We start from the raw sequence: 12,171 nt of genomic DNA, 5'->3' as shown, positions 1-12,171 counted from the left end.
ACTTCACAGGCAAGTGAATGTTAACCTACAATGCTACAAGATTTCCTTGGGATTTGGTACTCAAATGAGAAATCCATCTCTAAGGTCGAAAATCGAGTTTTTATGAGTAAGAGTTAAACTTTATTAGTATTACTTGAGACAAATTTAGATTAGTTTTACATAGTGGAACACCAAATGTTGTATGCAAAAAAAAGAAAATTCAGCGCATCATCATATCATAGCAATGAGCTAGGCTTTCCAACTATGCAGGCGCTACTTGAGTGAATCTAGATTAGTCTTGCAGTGATGAAAATACTGGATGTTATATGTCAAAAAGACAAAATTCAAAAACCTTGGATATATTTTTACCTCAAAATCATCCCTACCATCCATCCACCTTTGAAAAACATAGATTCATATGTTACAGTTGATTTCTTTGATTTACGGAAAATTTTTTCTGTTGATTTTTTTGATTTACGAGGAATTCCATAATCACCATCCAAAGGTAAGCTCTATGTGAAACTCAGCATTGTCATAACCTTAACTGCCAAATGACCACAAAGAAGTAAATCAGTTTAGAGAATGCTTATGAGAGCAGCTCTTACACAGAGCCAAACTTTGATTTCTTAAAAGTTACCAAACCATATAAATGTTCAACTCAAAGTTGGGTAGCAAATTGACGTGATTTAATATTAACAGGAAATTTTAGGCAAAAAGTCTTGTCATATAGATAATTTCAACTCATTTTGAGAAAACTACAAAAAGACTGGACTTGTATTGGTAGTTGTTCGATCCGAGGAATTTCAATGATGCTGTGACTACAGAATTACAATGGTCTCATCAATTGAATTGAATGGCATGTGTTACAGTTCATAATGTGGCATTTTCGTGATTTGATATGATATGGATGTGACTCCAGTCTCTTGCTTAAGTTTATCTAATTTGATATAATGTTTTGGATTGTATTTAGTTGTAGAGTGAAATCAGTCCAATTTAGCTGCCAACATCTATCAATTGGACAAAGATGGTGCAACCTGAATTGATTGAATTCGAGTCGAGCTTCTATCTTCAATCTTGAGTTGGCAACATTTAGACTTGCATCGTTTTTTGACTGTACTCCTAGTTATGATTTGATCGGCGGGCTAGAAGTTAAATCAATGTCCTATATATGTATAGCTGAATAGCTCAAAGTTGAAACATTTGTATCGATTTGGATTTTGATCAAATTGCCCTTACATGCGGCCTCGATCATGCCTACAAACTTTAATTCTTATTCAAATAAATGTCTAACCCAAAACTCTTTAATAAGGCTTGTCGGTCTGACTTAACTATAAGACTAATCCACCTCGAGGAATGGCGAAACCCATCTCTTTATTAACATGACGCGAGGCCGGATCTAAAACTTTTTAACATAATGTGAGGCTGGACCTAACTATAAGACTAACTTACTTCGGAGAAGCTGGCTTTTGATCGAGAACTATTTAACATGATGTGAGGCTGGAACTAACTATAAGACCTAATATGCTTCAAGGGAAGATACAGAAAAAGTAAATCACACTGAAAATTAAAGACCCAATGTAACATTAAAGGTCAAACTTGCGACATTGTAAAACGAAAATCATATTACACTCACTTAGTAATATTTTTTCTAGCCTAACCCTCTTATTTTCCTTCTCATCATGATATACTTGTGGTTTTGGATCACATTATACATATCAAGATTTGCACCCAAAGAATAATAATATTATTGTATTGGTTGTTAGAAAGTGGGGATTGAAGGCAGGCCAAGGCAAGCGTGTGAATTGTGATGGAGATAAAGTGGGGTTAAGTGGGAGCAGTAACCAGAAGACCAAAAAAGAAGAAAGATGGTGACCTAAGATAGTAGCAGTGGTAGACAACCAGACCAATACTCACCCACTATACTCAACCACAGCAACGTTACATCCTACCATTAGCAACCACACCTAAACATCTACATATATACATAGCTTCATCATTCATTCATCTCTCTCTTTCATTGTTGCAATTGTACACTAACTGACAGAACTCAGTTAATATTCGGGTGATAAATTATTATGATCAAATGCTTACTACTACACCAAAAACTATAGCTAGTAGTAAAGACAATAACTTTATTTTCTTATAGACAGCCATCACATTTTCGAGAAATACCTACTGGACTTGGCCCTTCACAGACCTCTGCCCAGTAATCCTCTTAGCCTACCCTTTACTGACCTCCGCCTAACATAGATTAAGAGTGATGATTCAAGATCGAGCCTATCTGGGAGTTTAACCTAATGTGATAAACTTCTCTGGTCCTTCCACCTAAGAATCAACGTGATTACCCTTTCACAATGATGTCGGGTCAGAGTGTGGAGGTCCTTCGCCTCGAGGGTGACAATAGATGCTTAGACTTTACTGAAACCTATGCCCATTAACAAAGCATCACTTTCACTGTTCATCATCCACCCTATTATTGCCTTCTTGGCTTCTTTTACTGTACCATGGTACTGTGCAGTATACAGACATGGCATGGAAGTTGCAGATCAGATGGGTGAAGGAATCAGAAATGAAATGAGAACACACACAACCTAAGATTAGTCTTTTCCGAGGGAGGGAACAAAAGCTGGTTTTTAAAAAACCAAAAAACATAATATATATATCTATCATATCATATATGTAATATGTGTGCATTGGGATCGCCAAAAAGGAAAGAAATTCTCATCTGTTCTTTGTTCTTTCTTTCTCTTTATTCCCTCTTACCCCTTTCTTCCCACACACACACTCTCTTTTTTGCACTTTAATTACGTACCACTCACACTCACAGTGTTGGTTTGTCTCCTCTTCGTTTCTTTCTTCTTTCTTCGCCTCGTTTTTGTTTCTGGGCTGTATTTCTAAATATTTTTCTGAAATATATACAAGGATTAATAATTGTGGTAGATTTATAATTATTAGAAATAATATACTATTTTTTGTCATGTCACGAAGTGTCCTGATCAGATCCTAACGATAAGAGGCACCTTTAAACACGTACCATATTCAGACTAATTTCGATTCGCACTGAATCGGTCTAATTAAGAGGAAAAGTGCTGATCAGACTGATGCTTGAATATCCAACGTCATGTTTTATTCACTATTTCTACCTCTGGTCACTTTTTTTATTTCCTATATACACATTTTTTTAAATTTAACGTTGAAACTTATTATAAAATCATGGAATAAATATAGATTTTTGAGTGCTTGAGGAGTAATGTTTGAAACACGGGGGCGTGAGGAACGCACGTGTGCATGCGCGACAGGGCCGGGACATGCAGCCCAGTCCATCACGTGCCCTACGATACTATTTCAATTGAGGATGCCAGATCATTGTGGGCCCCTTCTTTATTTATTACTCCTTTTTTTTTTTCTTTTTTACTCAATTATTACTCCCAAGTCAAAACGCAATTTTAATTTTTCACATTTCATCCCTCTTATTTTCATATTACTAATAAATCCTTTGTATCTTTTCACTTACGTACTATGTACTAATATTTAGATTTTGTTGAGTTATGATTAATCATTCATTCGAAAATAACTCTTCATCTATCTTAGTTGGCATGAGTGGTTGTGCACTCTTATTCCTTGTCATATATAGACATGCACACACGAGTTTAAATTGAAATCTTCATATTTTTAAACTATATATATATATATATATATATATATATATATATATATATATTCAATTATTTACTTTTAAACTAATTGTTATTAATACTTGAACCGATTGTTTATATATATGAACTAATATATTGTATCAGTTAACTAACTTGATAAGGACTAAAATTATTGCATCAAATACGGACCATGAACATATATATGATAAGTCGATTTCGATAGAAATGCGTTACAATTTCTTACTATAAGGATGAACGATCATAATATGAAAAGGAAAGTTGCATATATATATATATATATATATATATATATATATATATATATATATATATATATATATATATATATATATATATATATATATATATATATATATATATATATATATATATATATAAAAGATGTTAACAGTTGCTAGAGTTTGTCTGAACCCTGGTCTGCCCATGTTTAGGCACAGAAAATTGCAATACATTGAGTTGTAATTTATTTTGTCTGGACTACGTTGTTGCCTGACCCGACATGTAGCCTATGTATAACAAGAACAACACACAAATGCAGCCAACATTGATAATTATACTCTATTATTAGTTATGAATAATTATATCATATATAATAAAAACCACATGCACACGTCTCTCTATAATAATAATAATAATAATAATAATAATTAATAAGATCGAGCTAGCTAGTAATTTAACTTTGAATTAGTGAGTACATTATTTTGGGTATGTACAAATCGATAACGAATGGTGGATGTGTGTACGTGTATAATATGGTAGTATTTAAGGAGGTGATTGAATTATTGGTCCTACTATATATACAATGATTGCATAACTAATCTAATAATCACAAAATTGTCCGGAAAGAAGAAGGAAGAAAAACCAGTGTGTATCCAGTTATATATGCATGGTTGGTATGTTACATACCCACCCAATCTCTCAATAAAAACAGTGATTGTAGCAAATCATTTTGGATTGTGGAGCACACATTTAGATATAGGGGTTGTTTGGTAAATAATTGCATTGTTAGCTGAATGCGTATGTGATTTGAGTAGTTGATAGCATTAAATGATTTAGGAATCCACTTTCAGATGAACAAAAGACTCAGCTCGGGGGTGGGGGCTGAGGGATCAAGGCAAGTAATAGCTAATTACAAGTTTTATTATCCTTTTAATTTGAACATTTTATCTTTGTCTTTTGGTATTAATCCATTCTCGGTCCTCATTTTGTGTTAATTAGTCAATTCAAACTACAAACCGTACTGAGTTAATTTTCTCCATCATTATTATTGAATATTAATATAGATGACAAGTTGAGATAACTCAAATACTTGTTAGTCATATTATTTAAGTTAAAACATATACCTCACTTGCCATTTTTGTGGCCTTAGTCTATCCATGTGTGGGATTTTCAAAGAAATAAATTTCTATATATATGTTTCTTGCTAGGGTTTGACTGGTAGCGTGTGAAATGAAGTGCATGCGTGCTAGGGTTTGACTGGTAGCGTGTGAAATGAAGTGCATGCGTGCCCTCTACTATACTTTCATACCAACCGTCTGATATATATATATATATATATATATAATTAAGATCAAATGAGAATATATATATATATATATATATATAATTAAGATCAAATGAGAATAAATAAATATCTAAGTGAAAATGTAGATATATAAATCTTAACTATTGATTTAGTTGATCTAACGACTAAAAAATAAAGAAAAAATATGATGGCATTTCTATAATTACAATAGTTGATAGTGCATTTGTAAACCCTTTTTCAAACGCACTGTCAAGCATTTCAAATGCTCCACAATCGTACTTATAGAATTATTTTTTAAAATTAATTTTCAGCTTTCGATATATGATGCGTCCACCTACATACAACTGTTTAATATGATACATGCATACCAGAGTTAGTTCTCTAATATTGCGTAAATAAGTGAAATTGTGCTAATTAAAAATTAAATATTCTTAACTACAACATCAAAGATTTATAGTGTAGATATTGGGGAGAAATGAAGATTATGGTGATGATGAAGGATGGGATAAAGATAAGAAGAAATGTGAAGAAATGGATGGGTAGTTGTTGCATCAGTCCCACAAATAGCTAGCCAAGAGATAGAGAAAGTCTCATTTCATGATCCCATCATTGCTCCTAAGTTCCCCACAACACCAACCATATAATACAAGCATAAAAATTAAAAGAAAAATGTAGTAGAAATTTTCATAATTACGACGGTGCAGTTTGATCGAAACGTTTGGTAGTGCATCGCGTAACTAACAGTGTGTTCATGATCTCTATATAATAATAGCGAGTCCACATCTGTGCGCTATTAGTTATCCGTCAATGCACTGTCAATCATTTTTAAATGCACCGTCGTAATTACATAAATATTATAATGTTTTTCTTATATTATCATTAATTTACATATCTTGATCGATAGACTGATGAGATTAATTTACACCTTTTCACGAAGTTAATAGTTCGCATTTAAATTTGATTTCAAGTGTGTGTATAACTTTATATGTGTATGTATATATGTACATACCTAGGAAAGGAAAGGAGCTGAGGAAACTAAATAAGCATGCAGTAGGGTACCTTTATAAGCGTGCATGACCGATGAAGAAAAGTATGTGTGTACGTAAAATTATATATATAGGAGTTGCATACACACATATATATAGGCTCAATATATATAATAAAGTTGTAGCATCAAAGATAGGGTTTAGGGAATGGATTATAAATTATAGGAATGCCGAAATATTTAACATTAAACACGGTACCTTAAAGACCTTCCGCCATCAAACTTTGGCTGTGAACTAACCGAAAGGGTCCCAATTAATTATTGGATTATTTTAAAATTAATTTGTTTAATTAATTTGTTGGTTATATATAAATAGATAGGGCATTTAAGTCTATGACACTTTAGAGCATAGGCTAGCCTTTTCTTTTCCTATGGTTCAAGCTAGCTTTACTTCAATTCATTGCTGGAAAATTAAAAAACAAATAAATATAATAAAATTTTGAGGTTATTATATTTGATATTGGGCATTAGAATATCACACTGTTATGATTCAGTGGTCCTTTCTAATCTCACTTTGATCCACTTCCGATCTGATCTTTTTGAAAATGGGGGGTTGGAATATGTTTTTTTTTTTTTTATAGAGTTTGAATGTCTAATTAAGTTTGTGTAAATTAAACTATAGTTTATAGTGGATTTGATTGTGTGTAACTTTAAACACTTGAGTCGTTTTTTGAGGGCTATATATCAAGACTCGATGTGATATTGTATTCTCGATATTTGGTATAGAAATCATTGACTAGTGTTCAAAAATAGCAATGTTAGATTATTCATGTCTCTAAAATTATTGAAAATAATATCATTTTTTATAACCAGCTCAGATCAAAACCTTAAGTTTCGACAATTTTTTGTTGTAATTAAAAGATCATGGATTTTCAGCAATGGTGTTAACTCAAAAGTCAAAACATACTTTAATTTGCAAAGATAATGGGTAATTAAAGTGATGCATGAGTTAGATATCAAGATCAAATGTGATGTTGCATTTGATCTCAACATAAATTGTATAACTACTATCAACTAGTGGTCAGAAACAACAAAGTAAGAAATTATGTAACCCTAAAGTAATCACTAAGCTAATAAGAAAGTTATATGTAGAAATGTCATTTCTAACTAAAAATCTTGAATTTCTTATCACTTTTTGGTGATCGAAAATGACAAATTATATTTTTCAGGTGTATTGTTAGCTCATAACATACTTTAATTTGCAAAGATGATGGGGAAGTAGGTGCATGATGTGAAAGAGAGTGCATGCATAACCTTAATTGATGAAGAAATACAACACCATCAAGCAAGAAAATTATGAAAGACAGCAATTGAGGATGGCATCCTTAGATTCCAAAATGAGGGGGACCTCTACAACTTAATGCCCAAATGTGACCAGTTTCCCCTCTCTCTCTCTCTCTCTCTCTCTCTCTCTCTCTATTAGCTATTTTAATTTCTCCCAGTGAGATTGATGTTTTGTGTGGACAGCAATGCTTTAATGAATGCATAAAATTATTATTGCAACTTCTAAATGTTGCAGTGTTCCTTAAGTGGTCATAATCATTTTGATTTGTGTTCAAGAAAATGAGCTTTAAGACAAAAATAATGTTGGGGGTTTGGGGTGGGAAGAAAAACAGGTTTCTTGGGGTGGTTCACTTTTTTTAGAACATGAAGATCACACACCCATTTCTTCACCTTTGACATTCAAAAGCATGCATTTGAGATAATTTTTGTATATACATATAGTTTCCTTCTAACTTAAATTTTAGCCGAATCCTATTCAGATGATTCAGAAACTTTACTTTTCAGTACTTGTACTGGTGTATACTTGATTTATAAGGTCTCCATACATTTTTTTACGATAATATATAATAGTCATGTAAAATGTATCATACATCTTCCGAATTCTATCTTGAATGCAAACTTTCTTACCCATTACAATTGGGTTGGTCTTAGTAGGCCAAGACCAAAAGAGAGAATATGAATTTAGTCTTGTTGTGAATACTACTGCACTAATACAAGTATTTAGAGGATCTGTGTATCAATTGAGACACATCTCAGGATTTACTTTCTTACCCGTCTCTAAGACATGAAAATATATAGATGAAAATAGGGTTTGAAGAAAATTGCATAAGGAATTGGCAAGGACTAGTAAGGATGATGACTAGTAATTTGCTAAAACCAACAAAGATCTTAGCTTAGATTTGATGTCCTATACTTTGGGAGACCAGCAATCCATCTTTGAAATCTTTCATCTTTTTTTTTTTCCCTTCATCAATCATCATACTCATCAATCCCCATTTTACATGTTTTTACCCTTCTTTATTTTTACCACCAAAAATCCCTTATATTTACAAATTAAACTTGACAATCTCATCTCCACCTAATCATCACTAGAGATTTGAGCTCCTAATTTAAATCCCAAAAATATTTTTAACCAAAAAAAGAATCAAAATATTCATAAATATAATAAGAACCACCTTTTTGACCAAAATGAAATCCTTGAGGGGATATTTATGGTGATATATGCTAGCGCCATCTTGAAGCAAAAAATGGACCCCCACCAAGCTATAGCCATGAAAAAAGCAACCAAAAAGCAAAATATAAAACCCTAATCTCTCCCCTCCTTCCAAACCAGGTCACCGGTTCAATTCTTAACTTTGCATAGTACATTTTACAACTTACCTCATACCCAACTTACCTCATACCTTCCAAACAAGGTGCACATCCCACAATTTACCTGCTCTTCAAATTTTTAGGACAGAAGTTGTGCAACGCTCATGATGGGGCATTACCCAATGAAAAAAAAAATAAAAAATATATATATATATATATATATAAAACATCTCAACTTAGATAGCTTTGCTTGGCCTTTATCTCATCTTACAACTAACACATGTACTATACTCATGTCCATTGGTTCTTGATCTTGAAAGATATATATGTTTTATCTATTTTCAAGAAAATCCAAGAAATGGAAAAGGACCATAAAAAATAAGCTAAAGGAGTTAACATACACTTGAGAATGATAAGATCAAGAGTCATGCATATATTATATCATAGAGAAATTTTATTTCTCTTTGATTATATTGTAAACCCCCCAAACCAATATAACTAACACAGTAATAATAATAATAACAGTAATTACTAGAAATTAATTAATACACTTTTTTTTTTGGGTTTATTTTTCTTGAAATTACAAAATTAACCCATTGGCAATGGCTCGATTGGTGTCAAGATGGGTGGTTTCATACACCGGCAATTCTTCGCTGTACCTCTCCATTCCAATGGCGGAAAGATTATCCAACTCGAAGAGGTCTGAGCTGGCGTAACTAGCCGCGTCATCATCATCGTCATCCTCGTCCTCCTCGTCCTCGAAGACTTTAAGGTTTTTTACGACGTTGGTGTTTCTGATCAAATCGAACTCTCTTTCCACTTTTTTCTGGTAGTTTCTTAGAAGGTCCCTCGCCGCCTCCTCGACGCGGCGGTTCTTTTCCATGACGCGGAGTTGGAGCTCTTCTTTGACGGAGAGTTCGAGGTTTTTGTGGCCGCATGGGCGGCTGTCCTCGTCGACGATTATGCTGACGGGGTAGAACCGGACGGAGCGTTTTCCGGCGGTTTTTGCGGCGGTGGAGGAGGGAGTGGTATTTTTGCTTAAGCAGGAGCGGGAGAATGAGGAGGCGGAGGAGCACGTGGAGGCGTTTGCGGATTTTACCTTTCTGTCCTCGTCGGCGGAGATTTTGGCTTTTTTGGCCGTGAAAAGGGAGTTTAAGAAACTGGCTAACTTGCCGCCGGGGGAAATGGGCTGTTTCGCCTTTTTCAGGTCGCCGTAAATCTTGAGAGCTCTGGATTTCTTCGTCTTCACTTGCGGCGGGTTCCCGGTCCGGACCGGGTTCGGTTTCGGCCGGTTCAGCCCGTAGCAGGACGACCCGGAGGAAACTCCGGCGACGGATTCCGCCTCCGACGACGAGAAAACCCCGCCGCAGCTGGAATCCGACGAGCCGCTAGAGCTAGAATTCCAAGCCCTCATCTTCCTGTCCACCTCCGCCGTGGATTTCCGGCGAACCACCGCCGGCTCGCCCATCCACTTCTCAATCATGCACGCCCGCCGGAACCCCGCCGCCGTCGCCTCATCCTCAAGAAAGCCGCCATTTTTACAGCTACCCTTAATCACAGAACACTTGCTCTGCTTCTTCCTCATGGAATCTTGAAAATCCAGCACCAAATTCTCTTGTTCTTCCTCTCCTTCGCCGGCGTCAATGGAGCGGTAAATAGCGTCGAGCAGAGTGGAGGAGAAAGAAGGGTTCTGAATCTCCCTGTTGTGTCTCCTCTGCAAGCCATAAGCCTCCATAGCTAATATATAAAGAGAGGTGTGGGGGAAACAGAGATAATCGAGTAGTGTCTGGGATTTGAGGGGTCAAAAAGCTGCAGAAATGAGAGAGAGAAATGATGCCAAAGAGACAAATTACAGAGGAGAGCAGAGAGAGAATGGGGAGGGAACAATGGAGACAAGAGTCATTGATTATGGGGTAATTTGGATTCCTGTTGTTACAGAAGAGCTTGAAGAAAACTATAATGGCACGCCTGAGAGAGAGAGAGACAGAGAGAGAGCGTGGGAAGGGAATTATACGTTGTATGTTTCTTCTCTCACTTGTTGCTCTTTATACCATCCACGGGGAGCAGGTTGGTCCTAGCTGGAACAGTGCCACCCTGCAAGCTTCACATGATGACATGCCCTACTTCTAATTCTATGTATCTATCTATGGTTAACTACCTATGTTACTCTACATCTACAACCTAGTAACTTGTGGAGGGATATTAATGTAATTATAAAGTAGAAAAATTGACCAACGACATTAGTCTAGTGACACAATGTGACTCTCTAATGTGGGATGGTTATGGATTCGAGCAGATAGTAGTATTCCAAAGATTGTTCTTTTTGGATACAAACAGGCTCGGAAAAATAGAGGAAGATTTGTAGCATTGCTCTTTTTGGATATAGACACGCTTACAACGCCAGGAAATAATATGTTCCAAAATTTGTAAAACATGTGAATGCTCATTATGAGTTGGCATTGCATACTGTCCATGCAAAAGTTAACTTGAGAATGCTCGTGATGAGTTGTTGTCATTCAGTTCACACAAAAGTTAACCTCCTTATTAATGTGACAAAATGGTACATGTCTAGCTTCATATTCAACTTATTAGACTACTTATCGAGCTGTCCACACAAAAGTTAACTTTCTTATGAATGTGACAAAGTAATGGTACACGTCCAATTAGACTCTGTACTAAACCAGCTCTTTTACACCATGTGCTTCTAATCTCATGATTAAAACGTGAAACTTTTTTTTTTTCAAAAACAACAAACAACCGGTCTTAATTAGGAGTAAAAAGGTAGTACATGAGGAATGAGCTAAACTTCAAGACTCCAAACCAAACTAGGAACATGTAGTTTTAGCAAAATATTTACTACACTATTCGTTGATCTTCTAACATAAGAAATAGATAAAAACAATAATAATTTTTTTCCCCGAAACACAACAACGGGAATAGTGACAAAACTTAGATGGTTATTGTCATTGATGTGAAGTTGTACATATATGCATGACCACTTTGTGACATGAAAACGTACGATGGAGATGAGCACAAGTGTGTGTTTATCCTATGGTGGAGGTCCAAAATGAACAGTGAAAAACTAGGGAAAAACACCATTTGAGAAGGTGCACAAAATACATAATGAGAGTGATATTTGCAATCTATTGTAAAAATGTAATAAATAAGCTAAGCTAACATATTTGTCACATTTGTATGCATGTCATTTTCATATTAGTGGACAAAGGGTGCAATCATTATAAAACGATAAAAGAACCCAATGTTATAAAACACTGTAAATTTCATTCTCTAAATTTACTCCCCCCCCCCCCCCCCCCCCCCCCCCCCCCCCCCCCCCCCCCCCCCCCCCC

The 12,171-nt window shown here is 35.1% G+C and overlaps 1 protein-coding gene across 1 annotated transcript; it reads right to left on the bottom strand.

Moving 5' to 3' along the window:
- Positions 1 to 9,231: 9,231 nt before the first annotated feature.
- Positions 9,232 to 10,861, bottom strand: LOC116004167 (protein BIG GRAIN 1-like A). The gene has a single exon (XM_031244100.1). It carries the CDS (start codon positions 10,554 to 10,556, stop codon positions 9,402 to 9,404), a length of 1,155 nt encoding a protein of 384 aa, XP_031099960.1. The 5' UTR covers positions 10,557 to 10,861; the 3' UTR covers positions 9,232 to 9,401.
- Between the last annotated feature and the right edge of the window lie 1,310 nt (positions 10,862 to 12,171).

Source organism: Ipomoea triloba, chromosome 2, assembly GCF_003576645.1.
Source record: "Ipomoea triloba cultivar NCNSP0323 chromosome 2, ASM357664v1".
In the NCBI taxonomy this organism is placed as follows: Eukaryota; Viridiplantae; Streptophyta; class Magnoliopsida; order Solanales; family Convolvulaceae; genus Ipomoea; species Ipomoea triloba.
This window is presented reverse-complemented; position numbering and strand designations above follow the sequence as displayed.